This window comes from Oryzias melastigma, linkage group LG9 (assembly GCF_002922805.2).
Source record: "Oryzias melastigma strain HK-1 linkage group LG9, ASM292280v2, whole genome shotgun sequence".
In the NCBI taxonomy this organism is placed as follows: Eukaryota; Metazoa; Chordata; class Actinopteri; order Beloniformes; family Adrianichthyidae; genus Oryzias; species Oryzias melastigma.
Genome location: NC_050520.1, coordinates 14,134,925 through 14,161,307, shown reverse-complemented (window position 1 = coordinate 14,161,307; position 26,383 = coordinate 14,134,925). Strand labels below are relative to the sequence as shown.

General features: G+C 36.9%; 1 protein-coding gene across 1 annotated transcript in view; it reads left to right on the top strand.

The window, feature by feature from the left end:
* LOC112148145 (glutamate receptor, ionotropic, delta 2) overlaps positions 1-26,383 on the top strand; it is a gene marked incomplete at both ends in the record, with an annotated part of 463,040 nt that overhangs the window by 317,783 nt on the left and 118,874 nt on the right. The window contains 1 exon segment of the mRNA XM_024274979.2: positions 5,337-5,542. Coding sequence (XP_024130747.1) covers positions 5,337-5,542 — 206 coding nt within the window.

Sequence of the window (26,383 nt, the reverse complement as noted above, 5' to 3'; positions counted from 1 at the left end):
AATAAAATTATTTATTTAATGTAAAAAATACATAAATTAGTAAGTAATAAGTTAATATGTACTGTTAATTTATGTTTGTTTTTGATTTAATTATTTGTGATAATAAGTACAAATAGTGTGAGAAACAATAAATAACAAAATAAAAATACATAAATAAATAAATAAAAGGAAAAATTAAGGAAAAATGTGAGTATTAGATGGGTACATCCCTGATTCACAGCACTAAAAATAAAAGATGTTGCGTACCTGTTTGTTTTTTCTAGCTGGGACAGTAAAATAATGACCTGGGTGCAATAGAAGTGATACAAATTAAATGATCCAGCTGAAGAATTCAACCTAATTGTCAAAAACTAAAATTTTAAATCAGTTATTGGTAACATTTTATAGGTAACGTTGAAAAAAAAATCTAATTGGCAAAATCAATAGGTGTTGTAAACCTTCAAGGTGTCTGTTGACTGTACAGTCTAGCTATTTTTTGAATTATTAATATACAGAACAAAAATTAAGCAGCCATCAGCATTAGAAATCTAGCAAAATTGACATTTTATGAAGAAAAACCAAATCATAAAAGGAAAGAGCTAAAACAACCGTCACCAGAAACACAATAGGAGAAACAGTGATAATGACACAAGCTTCATTGGTTAATCTACTGCATTACAAACACTACCTGGGTTTTAAGATAGGCTTTTTTCCAACAAATTGATTGAGGCGAGTAAAGTTGGAGTGTTCCCCCAGGCAAACAGGAGTGATGGCAGAAAGGTAGATCAACGGTTGTAAGTCAATAAGGTGTACCATTTCCTCAGATAAAGTTTATCCGTTGTAAATGATAGTTTTCTTAAGAATAAATGCGCACATCTCACAACACAAAGGCAAGAGGTTTTCTGCAGGATCTACTGCCCAGCCAGCGAGGCCAAGTGGGCCCCATATAGTTTAAAAGTGGCAGAAAATATGGGTCCCAAATGGGTTTGTCCAGGTCCCACGGTGGCCCCACCTGTGTTTGCCCACATTGGCTTAAGTGGGCACTCAGTGGGTAGGGTCGCTACGCTAGTCAGCCACCCATTGGACAGCTCCGCTGTAGCGAGCCCCTTTTTAGTGAGCTAGCAAGCTCTGTTGTATCGAGCTAACGAGTTCCGATGTATCAAACTAGCAAGTTTCTTTGTAGCTAGCTCCACTGTATTAAGCTACGCTTTAGCATGCTAGCGAGCTTCTCTGTAGCAAGCTAGCAAGCTCCTCTGTAGCGAGCCCCTCTTTAGTGAGCTTGGGCACTCTGTTGTATCGAGCTAGTGACCTCCCCTGTAGCAAGCTAGCAAACTCCTCTGTAGCATTCTAGCAAGCTTCTATGTAGTGAGCTAGCTCCTGTGTAGCAAGCTAGCAAGCTCCTCTTTAGTGAGCTAGCATTCTCCGTTGTATCGAGTTAGGGAGCTCGGCTGTATCAAGCTAGTGACCTCCCCCGTAGCAAGCTAGCAAACTCCGCTATAGCATGCTAACGAGTTCCGCTGTGTCGAACCAGCAAGTTTCTTTGTAGCGAGCTCCACTGTATCGAGCTACGCTTTAGCATGCTAGCGAGCTTCTCTGTAGCGAGTTCTGCTGTATCAAGCTAGTGACCTCCCCTGTAGCGAGCTAGCAAGCTCCGCTGTAGCATGCTAATGAGTTCCGCTGTATCAAACTAGCAAGTTTCTTTGTAGCGAGCTCCACTGTATCGAGCTACGCTTTAGTGAGCTAGCGAGCGGCGCCGTACCGAGCTAGTGAGCACCACTGTAGCAAGCTAGGAAGCTCCTATGTCCACTGGGTGGCTGGCTAGCATAGCAAGCCTATAGTGCCTATAGCCAATGTGGGCAAACCCATTGGGGCCCACATTTTCTGCCCACTTTTAAACAACTTGGCCTTGCTGGCTGGGTGTATGCACAAGGCAATTGGAATGGGTTATTAAGACTAACAAATGAAGTAACCCTGATTTTTGTCCATATTTAAGACAGATCAAAACAAGATCAGTTCAGAGATAGTGGACCGTCTTTGTTTTTTCATTTGGTTATACTGCAGAGCCATGGGTATTTCATTTATGCAGCAGACAGACTGCAGGTAATCTAGAGTTGGTTTGAAGAGGCTTCAGTGTGTAACCCAAGTGACTCAAACATTCATTACTTCGCCCAAGATAATTTAGTTTTCATTACTTAGTATTGCAGTAAATTATTTTTTCCAGCTAATTAGGTGAAGCCTTCCCACACATGTCTTAGAAAAATTAAATGACAATCGCAGGTGCCGTCTGACGGTCTGCTTTACTCATAACTCCTTTCTCTCTGTCAAAAGTAAGTGGTAAAATAAACAAAACCACAACTAGTCTGTAAAGAGGAACAAATACAGATAGACGGTTTTCCTTTAAATCCTGAACGAGGGGTACAGAGTGAACTGAACGGAAGAATTTAAGAACAGTTGCACAACAAACCACTTTATTTGTAGCCTGCACAGAAAACTGTAGTGTTTTACTTTTCTGAACACACCGTGAGGATGAATTTTCTAGAAAAAAATCCTTCCTACCAGCTTTCCTTGACTTGTGTCAAATGTCATTGGTCAAAAGGTAGAAGACAGGAGAGATTTAAAAGGAAACAGAAAAAGAAAAAAAACATCTGTGCAGTTATAAAGTTCAAGCCAACCTTTCCTTCAGCTGTAAAAATGGCTGACAGCAGTGAGATTTAAAGTGACTCCAAGGTGAACTACAAGTGGACTTAAATAAACTACAAAAAAAAAAAAACACTTCTAGCTGCTTAATGTAAAACAAGTTAAGAAAAAATCTCAGAGAACAAACAACTATCAATGTAAACAACAATCATGTGTAGTGTGTAGTAAGTCTGCCCCTATTTCCCATCGTCCCATGTTTACTCGCTCTCCTGCTAGCTTACAGCCTGTTGCTACCCAATATGTAACGGCTACCATATCTGTTACAGCGTGCATGAATATTAAACTATTTCCTCTTTGTGGCCAACATTGCGACACTTAAGGAAATTTGCTCTTGTAGTTTATATATGTTCTGTACATTTGTTGTGCAAACTTTGTAATTCATTATTAAATAATTAAAATTAAAAAAATATTTTAAGAAAACCAACTCCCTTTAACCATTTCCTTCCTCCTAGCCATGGAGGTATTTCTAAGTATCAATAGTATCATTACTGAGGCGAAGTATCAATACTAGCATGATGCAATTGATACTTTTGTTGCAGTTTTCTTCAATACCTACAGTAAAGAGCTTGAATTTACTTAGACACTGCGCTTGTATGAACTCCCTATCCGTCTGCAGTGTTGCCAGATTAGGGAAAAAGCATCAAATTTGATTAAATACTGTTGCAAACTGCTCTGTCTGGCAAGCTGTTTGTCTGTGTAAACAGTGCATCCCTTGATATTAATTTGAATTATGGCTCAAACCATAACATCATCTCTTCACACCTTGCCACTCCCCCTCCCGGTTTCATCTGAGAGCAGAGTCATTAAACAGCCACATATTTGGATGCTTTGCAAGATCATGCAGTCGTGATTCTTAATATTCTTTTTTTTATTTTTGTCCTCATAAAGATAAACATTTTAATTCATATAAACATTTTAAGAGGTTATTATTAATAACATTTGCAGACATAGCGTAAAAATCTTTTGCGGAAGTAGATCCATAATCCTGTATACGGCGACCATTCCGGTAGCTGTTCCAGATCAAGTACTGTCACAGCCCCATTCAAACACCAAAAAACAGGGTTTTAATTACAGTTAAAAACTTTTTTTATTATAAACATTTTTTAGGGGTAGTTATTAATAACATTATTGACATTATTGATACCAAACGTAGCTTTAATGGAAGTAGACACATTTTTGCGTATGCAGAGACCAATCAGGAAGCTGTTACAGATCAGGTAGTTCATAGCCCCGTACAAACACAAAAAAACAGGACTTTTATAAGAGTTAGAAATGTTTCATTATCAACATTTTAAGAGTTTATTATTAATAACATTCACAGACAAAAAGCTTTCACGGAAGTTAGAAACTTTTTCATTAGGTCTTTAAGTAGGTTTTCTTTTTTTTTCAAGAAAGCAGAATTTGCACAATATTTTATGTAACTCGGTTTTATATTTCACAAAAAAACATAGCCGTCCTCTCTTTACCCTCATAACATACTATTTTACAGACATTTCTATCTCCTACTTCTCTCAATTTTCCAATTTTATTTTCAAAGTAACTGCAGTCTGTCTGCTCTTGATATTATGTCAAATTTTGCCTTGATGAAATTTCTTTGTCACCTTAGCACTTTCACCCCTAACAACTCTAATCAATTCAGCTAATTGCTCAAATGCTACACAGAGAATGATGACATTGTCATCCATTTTCCATATCAAATAGATCATTAGGTAGGTTCTTTACATAGTGCAGCCACACAAACACACACACACTTATGCTCTGACATCATTAGCTGTGGTCTCAACCAAAGTGCTTTAATTAGGATTACCTTGACTGCAAATGTAGCTCATTAGAAGTGGGGGAGTTCAGGCAGAAAAAATCCAACACTAACATCCTGGTTCCATCACCATTTAAACTTTTAATTGATGTAGCTGTAGTGCTTCATGATTTAAACAAAATATACCAGTAGGCCTATCGCATCTCATCTCTGTGGGGAATACATGTACTCACTTTATCATTGTATTCTCTGAAGTGCCACTGCGATGTATACATATTTAAAAAAAATAAAATAAAATAAAAATAATTAATTTAAGCACCTTTTCCCTGTTACCACTTATGAACTCATAAGCAATGTATTTATGAGATTGAAGATATTTTGCTTAAAGAGCCATTCCAATCATCTTCTATCTTTTGTAAAAGCATTACCAAAAGTTTTTCAATTATGATTATGCCATTTTTCGCCAAAACCAATAAACGTTTTCTTGGTTGTATTTTTTGCTGAGCAGCAGTACTTTATCTGGAATTTTCCTCTGAATTGTGGGCGGAACCTTTTGGGTGGACCAACCCTCCCATTTCTGAGACTTCTAGCTTCCATCAGAAATATCAGAAACATTAAAAACACCAAAAACACAATGTTCATTGGAATATGCCTTAAAGAACGTTCTATATATACATATATTTTTTTTTAAAACTATTTTACTGCAATCCAAGAGAGTTTGAAAAAAGCTGACTAGACAACTAAATCAGATTTGTTTAGTCCAAAGTCAAAGATACTGTGCGTAATGAGAATGTTTAGCTTCGTCAGGGATAGAATAAACATTTCTAAGACTCTTCAATGTCTTTCCTGGTGTTGCTGGTATTTCATTTAGTTTGAGTATTTTTTTTCTCTGTCCCTTTTCCAGATATTCGTGGTATTGAGGATTTCCTAGACCGGACCTCTCAGCATGGAATAGAAGTGTCTCTCCAGAAGGTTGAATCAAACATCAACATGATGATCACAAGTCTGTTCAGAACGATGCGCGTGGAAGAGCTCCATCGGTACAGAGATACACTTCGCCGAGCTGTGCTGTTCATGAGCCCAGCAACTGCAAAAGCTTTTATCACAGAGGTAAGAAGGGCAATGCTCTGTTTTTTTTTAATTGTCACTGGTTGACACAACAAGCAGCTGTTGCGTTTTTACATTTTTGTGATCAGTATACACACACTTCTGTTTGATCAAATATAGAATAGAATTAATATTTTCATGAATGTTAATGACAGTAGCAGACTGTTGACTCTGTGTGTCAGATAGACTACACACTAGTAAGTATTTACGAAAAGCAGAGTCATTGTACATTAGTAATGCCGTGGTCAGCCAATGATGTTGAAGCTGAGAATCTTTCAACCATCACAAGATTTTCTATGCATGTCTTTGTGTTGGTAAAGCAGCAACAGTTTTTACGGTAACATCTGTACAACTAATACACCTTTCAACTGTTATGTAATTCTAGCAGATTCTGAAGGGTACGTAACAGTGCAACGCCAAAACGCAAAGCCCCTTTTCTCTGGTTTATAATCAGCTGATTAAAGTTGATCCAACGTATTCTCCCTCCCAACGCATCATATATGGATGTATGGTTAGGGTGTCAAAAATGGGCAGACAGCTGGTTTTAAGTGCAGTCGGTTTATTAGTTCCGATAGGAACTAAACACAGCTAAAAGTCCACAAAGCTAAATCAGGGTCAGACAGGCAGAAGTCAGTCACGAGCATGAACTCTTCCAAGAAGAGAGTAGAATTGTCAGAGTCTAGGCGAAGGTTATGGCAGGCAGCAGACAATCAGAGATAAAACAGGGTCAGGTACAAAGAAGACCAGGTCCAGATAGAAACGCTCAGTGATGCAGGCAGGGTGGCACAAACAATACTTCACACAGACTGTGGCTCTGTGTGCTGCTTAAGAAACAGGTGGGTGATTGTCAGATTGGAGACAGCTGGGCCTCATCCAGGAACTGTGCGCTGGGGTTGCTGGGAGATGTAGTGCAGTCAGGTGACCAGAGGGGGAGACAAAGCGCTGACACCTGACATAGGTTGGGTGTCCCAAACTCATCATTTTTTGGCGTGCTGGCTGTTCCCATTTAATCAGAGGTCCCCAACCTCTGGGCCGCGAACTGGTACCAGTCCAAGGGTTGCTTGGTACCGAGCTACAGACAGGGGAAAAAAATGCATATGTTAATCAGAGGTCCCCAACCCTCAGGATGCTGGTACCATAAACTGGTACCAGTACTCTAACTCAGTAATGGTTCAGCGTCTAATTTCCTGTCCGGTACCGCGTCCAGAGGGTTGGGGAACCAGGATTTCATGGAAACAGCCAGCACCTCAAAAAACAACAAGTTGGGGGCACCAAAACATCAAAAAGTGACGCTGAGGTAACCTGAACCATATGTCCAAATATGACGAGTTGGAAAGTGAGAATATGTAGGTCGCAGAGTCCGTGCTTTTTAGGTGTGGCTGGCGTTATCTAGTCCTAAAAGTTTAATCTGATGCAGGTTTGATACAATGATTAGCCATCTTGTTGGCAGACACGCGGTGGTGGACAAAACCATAAACTTTTCACAAACGCACACACAAAAACCCCAAAGGCCTTTCACAGATAAATTGAGTTAAACTTGCATGAGGTCAAAATGCTCCTCCATCAAGATGTCCAAATAGATTAAATGAGCAAATGTTGGCTTAGCGTGAGTTTCAGAAAGTGACATTCCCTTCGTCTGGGCTTTGTTTGACTTTAAACAGAAAGCTTTGTTGGTTTTATTTTTGTATTTCTTTTGGTCATCCAAGGTTAGAGGTGACTCATTCAACAGAAACTTAAAAAATGGATTTATATATTATTTGACCAGAACTTGAGCTTTCATCTGCTCTCCTAATTTATTTTTCTCTTAGATCAACCAGGATAAAAGCAAGACATACTCCCAAATTTGAATTTTTAATCCCTTAAATCTTTTCATACTACTTTGAAATCTAAGACCAAACATGCACTCACACACAGTCAGATAGCCCCTGCCCCCATCGTGCTGCTTATCTCCACAGTAGACGATTAGAGGAGTTCCCTTGCTCTAAAACATAAATGATGTGGAGGTCATGGTTGAAAGCAAAAGAAGCATTAGTTATGAATTCATAATTTGTAGTGGTAGGATATAGTTAAATCCCATGCGTCATGTTCTCATCTCAGTTTAATTAAAAGTGACCTCAGAAAGAGCAATCACAGGGTAATTTACTCAAATGCGTGACAAGATGAGGGGATGGGGGGGCTGTTGTGTGACGTGTGTGTTCACTGCAGTGTTTGTGTAAATGAGGGTTTGTGTGGCCAAAGCACAACAGTGGCGTGACTGCCCTAGTGATGCAGTAGATTTTTACCATTTTTTTGGTAAATTACCTGATCAATAAAAGGGAAAATTGTTGATATTGGCAGAGAAATTTAAAGGTTCAGACACATCCATCCATCCATCCATCCATCCATCCTAAAAAAGAACCAAAATGATGCAATGAAAGGACATGGAAATTGCCAGAACATTATAAAATTTGATATTAGGCTTATAAAGTAGCTCAAATGTCAAACCCATCAGGATTGTTTATGGAAATGATTTATTGAATATACAAGTGTCATCAATCACCTTTTCTGTTGAAACAAACTATTCTGTAAATTGAAGAATACTTGGTAATTTGTCAGTTTATCTTTTACTTTCGTCTCTGTTCCTCAGAATATGAGATAGTAAAAATGGCGACTTGTAAGACACTGTTGTGGCAAAAGACTTATAAATTCGATGACTGGACCTGATATAAGACTTGCAGTTAAAAGTGTCCTCCAGTGATTGATGCCTTTGCTGAGACTCTTGACTTTCAAGGCTTGACACTAAAAAGTGTGATCAGAATGGCATCAGGCTCAGTGCACAGCTCTGGTTCCATCTCATGTAGGGCAAAGATACTCAGTTGGGCCCAAATTCAAGTATCCAGGTTCTTACATTAGTGATATTCTTGCATGCATGGTCCAGCGACACAGCCAGCATCTTTAAGAAACCTCACTGACACCTGTATGTCCCAAAGAAACCTCTTATGACTAGATTTGACCTTCTACGTCCTTTTACAGTTACGGTGTTAGAACGTGTTCTGAGCCAACTCGTCACTGATTGTCAAAGCAGCTGAGAAGGTCACTGGCTGTAGTTTCAGATCCATTAGTGAGATCTTCACTAGCCACTTTAAGGGGAGGACCCTGGGGGAGGCACATGTGACCCCACCCATCATTCTTATGGACTACTGGCCTGTCAGCCTTCCGGTAAACTGGAGAACTTCACTGTTGAGGTCTGGCTTTTCCCCTGAAGCGGAAACTGAAGTGTTGAAAAGCAGAAAAAACTGTATTTTCTTCAACGAGCTTTAAACTATAAAACCAGTGTACAATTTACTATTTTTGCCTTGTCTATCTATTCTGTTAATGATTTTTTAGCAAATGTTTTTTTTTTTTTTTTTTTATTATTTGTGCAGAAAAATCACATTTTCTCACCTTGATGTACACTAAATATGTATGAATTGTGTTTTACTTTCCAAAATGTGTTACTGACCAGTAAAGTAACACACTTAAGCATGGAAGACTAAAACAGCCAATATTGACTTTTTTTTTCTTGTTTTATTGAGATAATGGCTTACAGGGGCGGAGCTAGAGTATTTTATATGGGCAGAACACTGAAAGGGTGGCACATGACAATAATAGAGTTGAAGGCCGTGACAAATGAAAGGGTCAAACATACATCTAACAGTTTTGTTAGTTTTTGTTATGTCCCCAAAAGGCACACCTAGCTCAGCACTGCGGGAATAAATACAAAAGGGGACAAAAACATAAAAATTGGACACCAGTGAGAGTAAAAGGAACACAGTTTATTAAATAAACAAAACTTTGTTTCCTGAAAGAAAGAACAAAATGAAATAATTAGTGTGCTAGGTCAAACAAAAAGCCAAACTAAAAGGGATTAGAACCTTTCCCAAACATAAAATAAGTCAGTAGAGACTGCTGACCCAGCCATCACCTTCCTACTAATAGCTGCCTAACCAAATCTACCTAAGAAAACAAATAAACAAAGCTCACAAATCAAGACTATCAAGGTCCTACCCCAAACGAAAATAACAATGCTTAAAGAAGCTTTTTTTTATTTTTTTCTTAATTCTTATCAGTAATGATACCATTATTGACTCAAAAGTGGGCCCCCCTTGCCCCCGCTTAGCTTTGCCCCTGATGGCTTAACAACTCATTATTATGAGTTTTTTTTTTCAAACTGATTAAAATTTCAGCTCATTTCCCCAAGAAATTGAGTATTTAATTCGATATCTCGAGAAAACAAATTTTATCTTTTTTTTTTCTCATTTGGAGGTCATCGCTGAGCCAAAACAGCAACAAGAATCATAACTAGTTGATCAAATTTGTTAATTGTCTCACACCAGGTTTCCCTCTAGCCGGTTCCAGAAACCCAAAACACATATAAACAAAATAATGACACTCAACTTAAAAACAAAAAAACAGCTTTTTATTTTATTGGGGACAAATAAATCAATGCCGCCACAAAGATCATTAATGGTGAGAGACATCACACTCTAATATTATTGAGTACATTAGTTGTGGTGTATTTTTGCCAGAAATTATGTCAAGTTTGTTGGTCAGAACCAACTTTCATATCAGCCATAGTCGTTTCAGATTATCATTACATTAAGCGGTCTCCAATAAAAACGCTTTCATTTAGATAAGACATTATTTAACTGTGATCTTAGGATAGCAAGCTATAATTTTATCCTGTTATCTTGAGAAAACTTTTGTTGTTATCTCGTGATAATGAGGTATGAAATCGTTATCTCAGGAAAACGAATTAAAGTATTAGCAGACATGACCGTTCTTGTCTTTGGTATTTCAAAACTATTCTGGGGAAGTTATTTAGCTTTCCTTCAATATCACATCCACCTCAATTCTTTTTGTTTGTTTGTTAGTTATACACATATTTGTCTTCTTGAGTTCCTCCTTTTCCTTTGGTAAGGTTGGCAGGCTAGTCACTTAATTAAATTTAGTCAGACACCTCTTGGGATTTATTTCTGAGATGAAGTGTTGGAAGACAGTAAAGACTGCTGGATCAGATGGATTAGTGCAGATGCCTTTTCCTGGCACACTTGCAAAGCAAAAAAAAAAAAAAGGAGACAGACTCGAAGGTTGCAGGACAACCACAGACGAGCGTGTAGACATGTAGAGACAGACAGAGATGAGGTAAACCTTGTTTTTTCTCCATCAGTTATTTGTAAGGTCATTTGTCACAGAAATAGCACCTCCCATCCAGATGCATTTGGCCCTGACAAGTAGACTTGGACTGAAAGCTGTTCCAAATCACTTGGCACAAGAAGACCGACAGGGACATGAGAAGAGCAATCCAAGAATGGCACACCATTTAAAAAATTAACCTTCACTTGCTGCGAAGGATAGTTTTTTCTTTTTTAACTTCAAACATGCTCTTAATTATTAATATCCAAGTGCACAGAGAACTTCTCATCAACAATTTTACAACAGAAGAAGAAAAACATACATAAGAGAACACATTCAATGAAATTACCTGAAAATTGATAACTTGAACAGTGTACATAAATGCCAAAATGAAAGTATTAAATTTTGTTTTATTGAACGGGGATCCGTTCTTACCTGAGCTCTCTGAGAAATTGAAAAATTTTGAAACAGAAAAGGCTTGTGGCACCCATTAACTGTACATGAGAACTGGACTGAGTGACCCCTCCCCTGTTGCGTTCTAAACAGGAAGAACCGGCCGGTCCCAAAAAGCCAAAATCCCAAAGACTTCTATCATTCTATTTGTCAGAATAACACAATTTAGTCTAGTTATAAACAGACCAATCAGATGCTTCAGTTAAAGTAGGAACGGGTGTGGCCTTCTAACATTCTAACTACTGATTGGAGAGAGTGGTTGCCATAGAAATGTAGACTAAGACCGACACAGACTGACCACGTCTGGTTCTAACACAACAATGGACATATCACGGAAAAATGGCAAATGAATTGACTTAATTTGGTTGGTACCGGAAGGTAATTTTCTATGATGTCTCACGTTCTCAGTCCAGTTCTCTATACACAGTCAATGGGTGCACCAGGCAGGGCCTCTCCAGACTTACTTTTAGGGTGTATTCAGACTGGAAAAAGGATTTGTCCTGGACTGAGTTTGCTTAATTTGGTCCCGATCGTGTTCTAAACCTTGTGTTTTTTTCTGTATCTGACTGGGATCTGCCGGAGATTTCGGAACAAAGTTTGTAAACAAAACCATGTGACTAAAGCTCTCTTCGGTCATTGGTCAAGAGTTATGCGGACGGGTCAAAACAAAAGGAGCAAGATGGAGATGCTACACTTTGCAAATACTTGTCAGGATAGTATTCAAACTTTTTACTTTGCTGGTCAGTTTTGAATGTCTATAAGAAGGACAGGTTGAACACTTTTTACTGCTATTTTGGTACGCTGGATGCATACTGCAAGGTGGTTACTGAGGACGCTGCGGCTATGAGGTACGCTAAGTAGTGTTTGTGACATAAATTGTCAAGAAAACAGTGTGAGAAGAGATGTGTTTCACGTTAAAAGTTTTGCTTAGTTGCTATTGCATCACTGCTCCAAGTTTGACCGGCTGTGGTGCCTGTTTTGGTTGAGTTATTGGAGCAGATCGTATTCAGACTGATGAATCTCAGAACAAACTGAAGCTCAGTCTGATAGGAAACAAACTGAGACCACCTCAAAAGATGGGCCTGAGAGCGGTTCCTTGTCCCGTACCAGGGAACGCTTGTGAATATTCAGAGTGAAACTTTGTTCCAGATTATTGGGGGAAACGAACTCTGGTTTAATTTAAGTGTACCAAATATTTCCAGTCTGAATACACCCTTAGAGTGGAGCTGGAAGCACATACAAAACACAATCTTTTGGTATTTTCTATGTTCTTTTGTTCTGTGTTGTATTGAGTTAAATTCAGCCCCTTGATTCTGTTAAGACATAAAACCACTGATTTGGCAAAATCTGAAGCTTTCAGAGCATTTTTAAGAATTAAATGGAAGAATCTTTGAAGATTTATTTTCAGATTTTTTACAGATACTCAGTAGAGTCAGAACTTTAAAAATAATCCAAGGAAAGTCTGAGAGATTTGACATAAAGCCAGTCAAACAAGGATTTATCCAAGGACAGTCTTTGTAAAGACTAAACTTCAGACTAGAACTAATGTAAATGCATAGACAGTATGCACATACCTTTTCATGCTTATAAACTCATATTGATGAATGCAGAATTCTTCAGTGTAGACATAAACACATATTTTCAAGCATTTCAGACCTCTTATTTTAAAGGTAAAAAGTGTCAATCGACAAATTTTAAATCTGGAATTTAAAAAACTGATAGATTGATAAAACTAAAATTTACCAAACTGTTATTTTTATTTGTTTGATCTGATTTCTGATATTTGTTTCTTTATTGCTTTCTGGAACTATTTTGTTATAGTTTGTCACATCTTGTTAGGTTGTTAGGATTTTGTGTTTTCAGGACCAATGAAATCTTTAATGAATATGACAGATAAATAAAATGTTAGTGTCTATTTAAGTCATAGTTATAGAAGTGTACACAACATAGTAATTATTGATATTTTCAAAACACATATGGACATTTTTGCTTTTAGAATCAAATAGAATAGAAAGCCTATGGTTTCATGGATTTGTGAATTGAGACAATTTTATTTTGGCGACTGTACGTGACCCCTGGTAACCTGAAAACCATACTGGAATGCATCTACATTTTACTCATCCAACCCCAGCTTTCACTGAGAAAAGAGAAGAGATGGATGATTGCAAGTGAGAGATGGCTTTTTGCCTCACAGCGAGAAGGCTCTGGTTCAAATCCTAGCTGGGATCTTTCTGTGTGGAGTTTGCATGTTCTCTCTGTGCATGCGTGGGTTTTCTCCAGGCACTCTAGTTTCCTTCCACAGTCCAAAAACATGCCTCATAGATTAATTGGTCTCTAAATTGCCCCTAGGTGTTAGTGGGAGTGTGTGAACAGACTGGTGACCTGTTCGAGGTGTACCTCGCCTTCGCCCAACAGCAGGTGGGTTGGCTCCAGAAACCCTGTGACCCTGAAAGGGATTTAGTGGGTTCTGAAGATGGAATGATGACAACAATCCGCCATAGCCTAAGGAGCAACTGTTCCTTGGCTAACCAGAGCACTTTTCTTTTTTATAGATCAAATTTGACTTTCATAGGCAGCTATACTCTCGAAAATATGCAGCTTTGCATTCAAAATAACCGTAATTCTTGGCAATCACATGTTTTTTTTCTGTGTTGAAAAAGGTTCGATGCCCTCAAATTTTTACTGCTTTTCTTTTTTCAAACTGTAAACCACAGACTTTAATACTCAAAGGTGATTGGTCTGGTCGCTCTGTGGATGTAAGATACAAGCACTCTAGTAAACTTGGACTAACATCTCATTGAACAGCCAACATTTTCTCCAACTCATAAAATAATTTTTGAGGAATTCTCAGTTAAACCCCTCATTCCATGCACATCCGTGCATCTCATTCTTACAAACCCACGGATATATATTGTGAGGCTGAACATGTTCATTCAATTTTCTGCGTTATTTAACATTTTGCTGCTCTGTTGCGTTTTTCAGTGAAGTGCGTGCCAGTGTGCACTCGCCACTGGCAGGAAAACTTCTTGTTAGAGCAGACATCTCCTGATTCTACACAGAAAGCAAAGGACTTTTGTTTTGCTGACAAAGATAATTTCTTGTTTTATATGGTTCTAGAGACTGTTTTTGCCATGTCAAATTAGTAAAACAATGTATTAATTAAAATTCCCAAATATAATATGTGTAAAATGTGACTTTTTTGATATAAAGGAATTAAATAATATCTCAAATTTTGTAATATTTCGTAAGATACTCGTGGAGAATGACATTTGAATAAATGGTAGGGATTTCTAATTGTTTTAAGTAATACTTTTTACTGATTTTCTTTAAAAGAAAGACAAGTGGTTCTAACAAAAACACAAATATTAATCCACAAATAAATGCTGGATTGAAAAAAAAAATCAATTGACTAATGGGCAGACGACAAGCTCACTTAACCAACATAGCTGAAAAGAAAGCAAAAACATTGGATTCATATTTAATGAAGGGAAACCTTTGAATTGCCTGAACCAAATGCCTGAAACCTTTCACATCAGCAGTACACTCAGAACCTTCATAGAGAGCTTAATGGGACTCAGTGGGACTCAGTCTTTATACACCAGTCACAGATTGAAGCATACTCACGTAGCATAATGCCTTTTCCTTGCAGAAACAAAACACGGTGAAATCCACTGCAGGCTCTCCAGACAGAACACACAGTTATTTTCTTTCATGTGCACATAATAGTTGTCTGTGGGCAAATCGAGACAGTTTTCGGCGAGTAACGCCGAAAACTCTCTGATGACTTCTCGTGTGTTCAAAGTAAGAGCTGGTATGCACCAGATAGTTTATGTGTATATGAAAGGACAATAAGTTTAACGTTTCCCTCAGGGTACCCTCACCAGCTCTGCAGTTTTATTTTAACTGTGACATATACAATAGCTTTTAGATTATTTTAAACTTTTTTATCATCTGTCCGTACGTCCATCCACCATTTTCTTCAACTCACCCCGAGTCATGGGGGCAACAATCTAAACAAAGTTTCTAGACTTCACACTCGGCCGGGAACCGTCCCAATGCATGCTGGAAGTCCTGGCTGGATGTAGCCAATAGGACAACATCATCTGCAAAGAACAAAGAGAAAAACAGAACAAACTAAACACCCCCTGACTGCACCTAGAAATGTTGTCCATAAAGACTATGAACAGAACCGGTGCTAAAGGAGATCCAGGGCCCAAGAAAAATGGAAGTGTTTGAAGAAAAAAAGTTTTTTTTTTTTCATTGCTAAACATTAGTTTTGCTAATTGGTCTCATAGCATTACAATGTTAAAAAAATACAACTTCTAGTGTGATTCATTTTTTTTTTCTTTTTTATATTTCTTACTGTCAGCGTCATCAGAAAAGTTGAAATAGATGTTAGAAGTGAAAGAAATGAAAAAAAGAACCTATATAATCGGATAAATAATAGATGTTTCTAAAGAACTTGACTTCAAAGGTAAAACTTGCGAGTCTTGCCGTCCACTGTCTATCTACACTCTGAGACATTGATTCTTTTTTAGAAAGAAAAAAAAATCACAGCCCCAAAGGAGCTATAACGGGTGTTCTGTAATGTTTAACCTTGTGTTGCCATTTCTATCATTGATACACACATTTCTAAGACCAAAATCTCAATAGTGTGATCAAAACTTTAATTAAAAAACCTGTTATATAATACTGTAGTTCATCAAAATTCCACTAGGGGAAGTAGAGGGGCGTCAAAATGGCTGCTTCCATGAAATCTCAAAACTAATTCTGGCGGGAAAACGTTTTTCTAATTTTAACAACTTTATGATGAGAGTAGCTCATCTATTGTCATTCATTCACCTAGAGGACTACTTGCTGTATTAAAAAATGAAAAAAAATGTTGATCGTTAATTCTTTAGAATAGAATTACACAATGTTAAAAATGTGTGGCTCCAGTTTAGGACAGTAGGTAAATAAGGGGATTTTTTTTTTTTTTTCTGATCATCTTAGACATCGTTGGTTTAGGAAGCGATCCAACTTTCTCTTGCATTATATTCTAGGCTACTTTCTCTATGTAATAATGGTAAGTTACTCATTTGATTTTGTTTCTATTACCAGCGAAATGTGCAGAAAACAAACGTTTAAATTGCAAATCAACACAGGTTGTGCTCTTCTGGACTCTTCCCTCATACAGTACTGTGTGTTGAACCTTTAAAAGCAATATGCCTAGTTAGAGAATGCAAAGAATCGTTGGATAAGCTCTAGAATAACAAACATCATCCTGGATAAATGTATGATATAGCCGCTTTAATACATTTACTATAATCATCCCCATGCGGTTGGGCTTAACAGTCGTTTTCCACTAATGGAGCTTTGACTCAGATGTTGTGGCTTTGCTTTGCTCCATTGCCAGTGATGAATATTTATTTTCACATCAACACACTCGGCATGAATTTTCCACAATTTATAATGAATTACTTCTGATTCATTTTAGACCCAAGGGCCATGAAATATGAAATATATGCTAGAGGGAAACAATATAGGCTGTCAGTTAAACTAAAACAGATATCTTTTTATATTATATTATATTATATTATATTATGAAAATCTTTAGTTTTTTTTCCCTCATTTGGCAGCTAATAACATGTTATATTTTCACATCAAAAGGCATATTTTCTTTTTGCCATATCGCCATTTACTTTTTTTAACATTTAAAAATCATACAAAATGGACATGGCCTTTTAAAGGTCTACAAATTTAACATTTTTAGTTGCTAATGTGGAACCAATGTTTCAGCCATATTTAAATTTTATGAAATGTTAGCTTTACAAAAGTAGTGAATTAATCCTCTGGGGTTTTGTTTTAAGGAAGTCTCCGTGCACAAAACAGGTTGTGGAAACTGCATTTTTTGCAGCTTTTCTTTGTGTAGAATTTCTGTCTTTCCAGTGATGTCTCTACTTTGTTGATAATATATGCAACCCAAATCTCAATTTGTAATTAGGAAACACGGAAATTGAGTTAAAAATCACAGATCTTTTAGTAAAGAGATGAGAGACAAAGAGTAGAATGATCGAACTGTATAAAAAAAATAGATTAATTAAGACATTGTTGAAACTGATTTATTTTGTGATAAAAGTTAAGATGAGATTATTCTTTGAAGTATATACACCAGATATTAAATAAGAATACTAAAGAGTATAAAGCTAAATGTACATACCGACTAAAATCGACATGGCATAAATAATGGTGCAACAAGTAAAGTGTTAAAACGAATAAACTAAGATTATCTGCTTTTTCCTCAGTTTTCCAACCGATATAATAATCCTTCAACATTAAACGCAAAAAAAAGTTTTTATCATCCCAACACATTATTTATAAAGAAAAATTGATCAAGGGTTAGGATCAAATTTAGTTAATCTAATGGACTTTGTAGTTTAATAGGTTTCTATCAACATATTTTTTCTTAATTTTTTAAAAACATTTATGGTAAAAATCAATAAACTCACAAAAAATTTCATTGCTGCGCTGCCTGAACACATATTGCTGAGAGTGATGTGAATGCAGCTTTAGACTGTGTGATTTTCCACAGGAGACCAAGGATCGAGTGCAAAAATCTTAATCCATCTTCTACAAACCTGAGATGTTTTAAGAATAGCTGTGGATTAAGTGGCTATTCACACATTTTGGGAATGATCTGTACTGGTAAGGTTGTCTGTCCTCAGGATGTGTCAGACCAGGTCACTGTTGATGCCCCAGCATGAACTCATGATTATAATATCATGACAAAACTAATACTTTAAAACAAAAAAAGCCACATGTAAGCTTATCTGTTTTTATAGTTTGATCAAACTTTTATGTCCACACCTTCACCTGTACTTTTCTACCAACCGCTCTCCTGTAACACTGAAAGGGCACATCAAGGACTCGATTCAGCTTTTCCCCTTGAACTTTATCACCACACAAACTTGACATTATGTTCTTATCTCAATAAACAGAGTGTGTGCACGTGTGTGTTTTGTGGTGACATTAAGGCTTTATCTTTGCACTGAGAGCTCTGGGCAAAATGATTAGGAGCATTATGGCTGCAAGACTGTGAAATTTGTGTGTGAATGTGTTCTAAGGGCCAGCACTATTGACTATACAGCTGCTAATGGGATGGCAGAAATTACTTTTGAGGTGGTACGTTTGTGTGTGTGAATGTTTGTGGAAGGAGAAGAGAGACGGAGCTTGTCATTTTTTTTTTTTTGCCAATGTGCTTATCTGTTACCTCTTACTTCGCTGTCTCCTCTGTTTCCCTGCCATTTTGTCGCACACACACTCCATACACACTGTGACCCACAAGTATTTTTCATGAATTTTACAAACACTCAAATCATTTTCTCTTGCCTTTACTGGACCCATTCATATCTAAAGGGTGAGGTGGTGGAGCTTAGCAGGAATATTTCTCTCTTCACTCTATGCTTTTTCTTTTGTTTTTACCTTTTTTAAATAAATTTTTATATTTCTAATAATTAAGCAAGTCCACTTTATGGTTGTTTTTATTTCTAGTAAAATGGCACACAAAATGCAAATAAATTAATGTACTTTTAATGTTTTGATATGGATTTAAAGTCAATTTCAGTTGAAATTTAAAATCATCACACTTTAAGGTAAATAAAATCATGATATAACCCATCTCTTCTTGCTCAAAGCTAACCTAAAAGTCCTAAAAGATCATTTTTAAATATGTTTTAATTATAATAATGCCGTTTTTAGCCCAAATCTAAAACCTGTGTTGTTTTCTAGGACATAGTTTGTGCAGAGGGGCTGTAATTCAAATGAAATTTGCCTCTGAGTTGTGGGTGGACCGCTGGTGTAAAGCAAATTCTTATGCAAGAATATGTTAAATCCCCACCTCTGGATTAAAAAAAAAAAAAGCACGCTAAAGCATCAGGTCACAGACGAGAAACGAGATAAGAAGCTACAGCTTTGATCATAAAATGGACATTTATCAATAAAAAAAAAAAAATGGAAAATAGACTAAGAAATGTGTCTTCATTTTGATGTGCATGGCCTTATAAAGGTCTTAAAAAGTCTTAAATTTAACTTGAAGAAACTTGTAGGAACCCTTTCCGGTTTCAGAAAGCTCTGTTTACACAAGGTGAAACAATACCATAAAAACAGACTAAAAATAGGATGGAAAGGGATGATAGCAGTGTATGTAAAACAAAACTTCAAATAAAATAAGCACAAAAAAATAAAAATAAAACAAAAAAACACTTCTTCTTTCTTCACTTTAGCTCCCCCATTACATCCAATAATAATTCTTTTTTGTTCCGTTGTGTACAAGAATAGATTATTGAAGACGTGGAGAATGAGAAATTAGTGATGTTGCGGGAAGAGAAGACCAGAGAGACGGAAGGAGATGAAGCACAATAAGGCAGAATTGAAATGGTAATAAAATGAGTGAGTACAGCAAACTGGACAAAGGGAAGATGATTAAGGACAGAAGACTGGGGGAGGGGGGGAGACACAAAAACAGATGAAAAGAATAAAATGTCACAATAGAAGCAACAGCGAGGTTCTTTGAGTACAGCGGATTGCTTCCGGCTGAAAATAAATGAAAAGGCTGCCTTACCTAAAAGCTTCTTATTATCTCTGCTTGACTGCGTGGCCACAAACAATGTGACAGCTTTTTAAAATGCTCCTGCGTGTATTTATATATGGATCCCCCGAAATATCATTCCTTCAATAAAAGCTAATAAAAGGTCACTTCTTGGAGGGAAAACTTTAACTTTATCAAATAACAATGCAAATGTGTGCAGTACTTCTGCAAGAAATTGTAATTGTTTTAAAAAGCGCACTACTTTAATGTGTTCTAAACTAAATGAAGGTTATAGGAAAAGTTGTATAAAACACTTTGTGCCTACAAGTCCGGAACAACAGTGAATGACGGGGAATTGTTTTGCTCAGATGTGGAAGCGTCTAAACCAGGGGAGTCAAACATATGGGCCGGCAAAACTTTTAATCCAGCCCTGTCATGAAGAGAAAAAAATATATAAAAATGTTGAAAAACAACAAGTTCCTAGCCCATTTCTGTGTCGAGTTATGGTTGTTTAAAGAAATGGCTGCAATGCACAATTCCGCCACTAGGAGAAGCAAAGGAAATATCGGCTATCATGTTACTGTTCTGCCCCACTTGAGATTAGATGGGTTGAATGTATCCCCCTGAAGCAAAATAGGTTTGACGCCCCCAATCTAAACTGTATTTATGTGTCACTATTTACAGCTGAAATTGGTACGTTATTGTTGACTAGTAGAGATAGACTTTAGTGAAACTTTAGTAATGAGATGACAAAAAGGTATTAAATATTCAACTCTCCCCGCAGTCTTTATAAAATACCTTCTGGATTTAGCTGTATCCAAAGAATACACTTGCATCAGTAGACTATAATCTCTAGTGTCAACAGGACAACATCATCTGCAAAGAGCAGAGATGAAATCCTGTGGTCTCCAAACCAGATCTCCTCCAGGCCCTGGCTGCGCCTAGAAATGATGTCCATATTGACTTTGAACAGAACCAGTGGTAAGGGAGTCCAACATGCACAGAGAACAGGTCTGACTTATTGCCGGTTATGCAAACCAAGCTCCTGGTTCGGTCATACAGAGACCGGACAGCTCTCAGTAAGGCTCCCTGTACTATCAGAGCACCCTCCACAGGACACCATGGGGAACGGGATCGAGGTCCCTCTCCAAATCCACTAACACATATGGACTGGATGAGCGAACTCCCACAAACTCTCCAGGACCCTAAAGAGGGTGTAGAGCTGGTCCACTGTTCCACGATCAGGACGGAAACCGTACCGTACCATTCTGGGAATTTTGTTTTAATTGCAAAATCTACATTTTTGAAAATGGGAGTCATTGGGGAATTCCTCTTCTCCACCACCTGCTTTCAGTTGTTTTTGGTTGAACTGAAACATTTGTCAATTTTGGGAAAGAAAGGTGCTGGTGTCTATACTGGTGTTAACACTAAAACATTAGAATGAATGAAATGATTGCAATATATTGTCATATAAATAAATCGTTTTCTTATTTAGGCTGCTCCCCTTAAAGGTCACCATCATAAATTATTATCTATCCACATAATTTACTTGTTTATGTTTTTACATTTTTCCCCAAAGCTCATATTCAGAGCCAACCCTTTCTTGATCTATCTTAACTCCTACTTTAGCCTTTTCTTACTTGAGGTAATTCTGTATTTCTACTGAAAATTGTCCAGCCTCTTCAGCAGTGATCATGATGATGATGATGATGCTCGCCATTAATGATGCCATTCAAGAGTGTTTATCCAGTCTGAATAATACCCCGTTGAAGTGGGTCAGCAAGTTGATGTTCAGACATGCCATAGAGCTGCTGCACTGATGTGAAGGAGGTGGGTGATTATTACACTTTGAAATTGATATCCTCATCTTCATGTTATGATTATGTGTCAGTGGCTTTAGAATCACAAGGATCCCTGACGATCAGGACTGTTTTGACTTTGGTCCACTCTATTTAGCTGCTTCATTTCAGGGAAGAACAGCTTGGAACAACCTGTTTTTTAACTCTTGACTGTTGTTCTGGTGTCCATTAGAATTATTGCTTTTCTTGTGTAAGACAGTTTTTAAACCTAGTAGCTTTCTTTAATCTCCTGTTTTAAGTTAAGAGAGGTCGAGTGTTTTTTGGGGAAAACATTTCTTTGTAACATCCATTTATATTTGTGATATCTGGTGTGGTTTTGTCAGAATTGCTTGTTCGTCAACTATGGCGCTCTCCTCATGAGATGCTTATGAGTAACCGTCTGGAGGACAACAGGACAACATCATCTGCAAAGAGCAGAGATGAAATCCTGTGTTCCCTAAACCAGATCTCCTCCAAGCTGTCCCTGTACGAGTGTAGTTGGTTTTTGTGCACCCTAGGGAGCACACATGTCTTGTAGTTCTCTTTTGGCTCATGCAGCCAACTTAAGGGGTGTCTTGAAGATGGAACGTACCATTGTTGTGCGTGTGGTAAAAGTATTGTGAAGTATTTGTAAGAATAATGAAAGTTGCTTGCACTTTGGACGTACGGGTGATGCTGTCGTACGCAGTCCTTGCGCTTCCCTATAGTCATTAGTGATGTCCATGTACTGACTCATTACTAACCAAAGGCAAATGCTGCACACATGGAGTATACAGATGATATGTAAATACCTGTAGGATGCCCACACAACCTGCACTCTTAACAGTCAGGATGCAACTACGGCGTGCACAACAGGACCGCACACTTTCACTTGAACACCACCAACGGGCCCCTTGTGCTGGTTTTAGGAGTTTAAAAAAATATATCTGCATCTCCTTTACTTCATCTAAACTTACCCTTAGGTGGTGTTTAAAGTGTTTGCTACAATCAGTCGCCTGCAGCATGCCCATAGAAAAAATGTACATGGCCATAATCGCTCACTTATTAGTGGTCTACAACCTTGATATTTCATGGAGGCCACCTCCGTGCCCCGCATAGACTGCCCATATCCACTCTCAAAAAGATTTTTTTCCTTAAAAAAAATCACTAGACACCATAAACCAAAAATGTTAAAAACAAAAACTAGTTTCTCATAACAATATCATGAAATTCTAACCAAAGTGCCTTGAATAAAAAACAAATAAACCCAAAGAAAACGTATTCTACAATCCTTCACATTTCTACCCTCTCAGTGGGTCTGTTTGGATGAACACAGAGTTAATATGCTGCCAATGGCTAAATGTTTTTACTCCAATTTGGTGAAGTTGAATAATTTCCCACGGTACTCCTGAAGGCACACTAGTGTACTAGTGAGGTTGACATGAAAGTCTGTTCAAAACTCACCAAAGTGTTTCAGGTCGAAGCTAAACTGCATCAGCATGACCTCATAGAAGACATTTTGATCGTAATATTTACTAAAATTAGTACAGATATTATCATCCTATCATAGACTTAATACACTTAACATACTTATTTTACAGGGTAGTTTAATAAAAATTTGTAAGGAAAAAAGAGGCATTTTTTTCTTGCTTTTTTTTATAACTTTAAATGATTATTTTTAAGCAACTTATTTGTTTTTCTTTCATACTTTGATGGCTTTTTTTTTAGATATTCACTACACTTTCAATTTATTCTGGAGCACACTAAAATAAAATCAGTAAATCACTAAAACAATGTTTTAATAGAATTCAATTAAAGCCAAAAACATTAGCATTTAAATGGCTCACATCAGTTCATTGTAGCATAGTAACAATAAGATGTTTAACCATCCAGAAATATGTTCTTCTATATATTTAAACAGATTATTGTGTCAGGAAAATAGCTGGAATTCCAAAATCTTCTTTTGAAACTTTAAAAGAAAATATCGAGAGAGAAAGAGTTTTTTTTAAGACACTAATTTTAAAAAGTTTAATTTAATTTAATATTTATTGCAATTTATTTTTCAGTTGGCAGATCTGCAATGATACAATGAATGTGTATGTCAAATCTAATAAATAAAAAATACATCATAGTTTTGGAGAGAAATATATTGTATTTAGTGTGCAAAAAACACAAGTTGTAAAAGGTACTTTCACCTCTCAAAAATATATCAGATGTTTGTTTTGATTACATTTATATCTCATTATGCTGTGGTTCATCCCATCAGGGTACATTTAAAAATATTAGTTTCATCAAATAATATTTTTAAGTTCATAAACTCAAAATGGTAATTTGATGAAAACTAATAATTTTAAATGTAGAAAATTACAGAATTTTTGGTATTTGGTCCAACATTTCACTTTTTTTCAGTGCAGTGACATATACTACTAACTCACATAAAAGCTAGAAAGTTTGTATCATTCAAAAATAGCATTTGAATACTATTTTTTTATCCAAAAATAAAATATTCATTTTTAAATGTTAATTATTTGGGGATTTTTTTTGTAACTGCCTACAGTATTTCTTGTATGAATTCCATTCTCCAGAGTTACCTGTAATCCGTTTGGGGCACGGTGGGGTCATCCCCTCTGCTTTTCCAACTTGCCATATGCTCCAACCTTTGGAAGCCTGATCAGTCGTGCCATTAAGAACCATAACAGCTGCTGCTCTCTGGCACACACAGCTGGTTTTTCCTTTCATTGCTCACTCAATCAAACACCTAGTCCTCAGGCTATAACACTAATTCGACCTCTGTCTCTGGCCCCAGTCTGGAAACCACTTAGTCTCAAATTATGAAGTTGTTACACCCTCACTTCCTAAATGTCGTTAATTAAATCCAGAGATGTGGCTTACCGCCTGTGCAGGAGGAGTTATGTCAGGGCTGAGCTCATCGGGGGGGTTATGACTTTTTAAGTTTAATTAATAAATAGTAAACTTTTTTTGGGGAACGATGATTAAGCTCACAACAAAAGCTGGTTTGTTAGAGGAAAGTGTGTCGATGACATTAGAGAAAGTGGCACAACAACAGAGAAAACTAGTTTTATTTATGTTAGTGACTCAGGTTGGGTAAGATTTAGAATATAAAAAAAGATTAAATACTGAGTAAGGATTCTTATGTTTCTTGTATGTTGAAAAAAGTTGATTTTAAAAATGTTATTGATTAAAAATAAAAACAATTCGATAATGATAATGATTTACACCATGGACTTGAAATTAGGGTTTTTACTGTTATTTGAGCTGCACTTTTGAATGATTTATGATTTTTTTTTGATTGACATCTAAATAAATCTATTCCTGGTCTCCAAAGTTGGATTAGCACATCCATGTTTTATAGTGCAGTCAGGGGGTAAATGGCAGGAGTGATAGATGTACTGGCTGCCAGAAGACGGATGAAAAGTGGTGTGGAGGGATTTCATATCAGCTGCAAGATTAGTTATTCTACGGAAGCAGAACTTCAGAAGCAAAGTCAACACTCTATCTGTGGGTGTGCTCTCCTTCTGCTGCCTTTCTACCTGAACACAAGAGTACCCAGACGAGATTGAACTATCCCCTTCTCCTCGTCTGTCCATCTTCAACCGTCTGTCCTGGAAGCTCTCAGAAACAAACTGAAACTCAATCTTTTCTTTTTGCAGACTTTTAGATTCCAACAGACATGATGTCTGACATTTTAAACCAAGTTTAACCACGTTTAGCTGCACACTGAAATGTTGAGTTGCCATGTTTTATCTTAAAGAAGTAAAATAGCTCAGATTATTCTATATAATATAAAGATTTGCAAATACTATAACTTAACTTTTAAGAAATGTTTGGTTTTCATTTAAAATTTAGCCTCAAAATTGTGCTTAGAATGAGGCATTTTTAATATCTGTCTATGTAATTTACAAACTTTCACTCATTGCAAGATAAATGCTAAAATATTCAAATAAAATATTCTGCGGAAAAATCTAACTAACGACAAAAGAAATACCCTGAGAGGGTAACAAGTGGGACTTTTGTTTTGTTTTAACCAGAACAAGAACTTGAAGAATGAACTCCACATACTTGCTAGAGTCTTCAATGCGTGTTCGTTTTACTGTCAATAGATTGTAAGTTTAAGATTTCAAGGTTTAAGAAATCAATGGTGAAGTCAAAATGTCAGCTTTGTTAATGCTGTGTGAAGACTCGTGTGAACTTCAGTAGAAAGTTTTCTTATTAAAGTATTGAAAAGCAAACATACATTTATTGGTCAATATCTGCACCCATAGAGTACATAATCCCTTTTTTTGTAGATTTCAACATTTAATTCAAATGTTCCCAAAATCCTCACATAAAAATAACTCTATTCCCTTTTTTTTTTTTTTTTTTTGTTCCAGGAAAAAAAAAGAAAAAGGTTTAAGCTCTGACCGAGTAAGTCACTTCACAGTTTGGCAGCCAGAAAATCAATTAGGAATATTACAGCATTAAGAACTTACACACTAGCTCATACCGCTTCACTTGTGTACACAACACTGCGTACCTTTGAATATTGCGACAGCTGATTCTATTTATTCTGGCCATTGATCCGTTCATATCTAAATGTCAGGTTGGATATTGTCACATTTTCTGGGGATGGCTTTGCTATTGTGTGTGTGTGTGTGTGTGTGTGTGTGCATTCTCTCTGAGGATTCTTCAGTGCTTGAAGCTGTGGTCAGATCAATAAACTCAAAGCACGATGTGTGTTGAGTTCTTGTATGTGTTTGCCTGCAATCACAGACCCACAGCGAAGGCCCCATTCTGAGGATGATAGATGTACTGCGCGTTAGCCTTGTTACCCCTGTGCTGCCCCAACATATACTA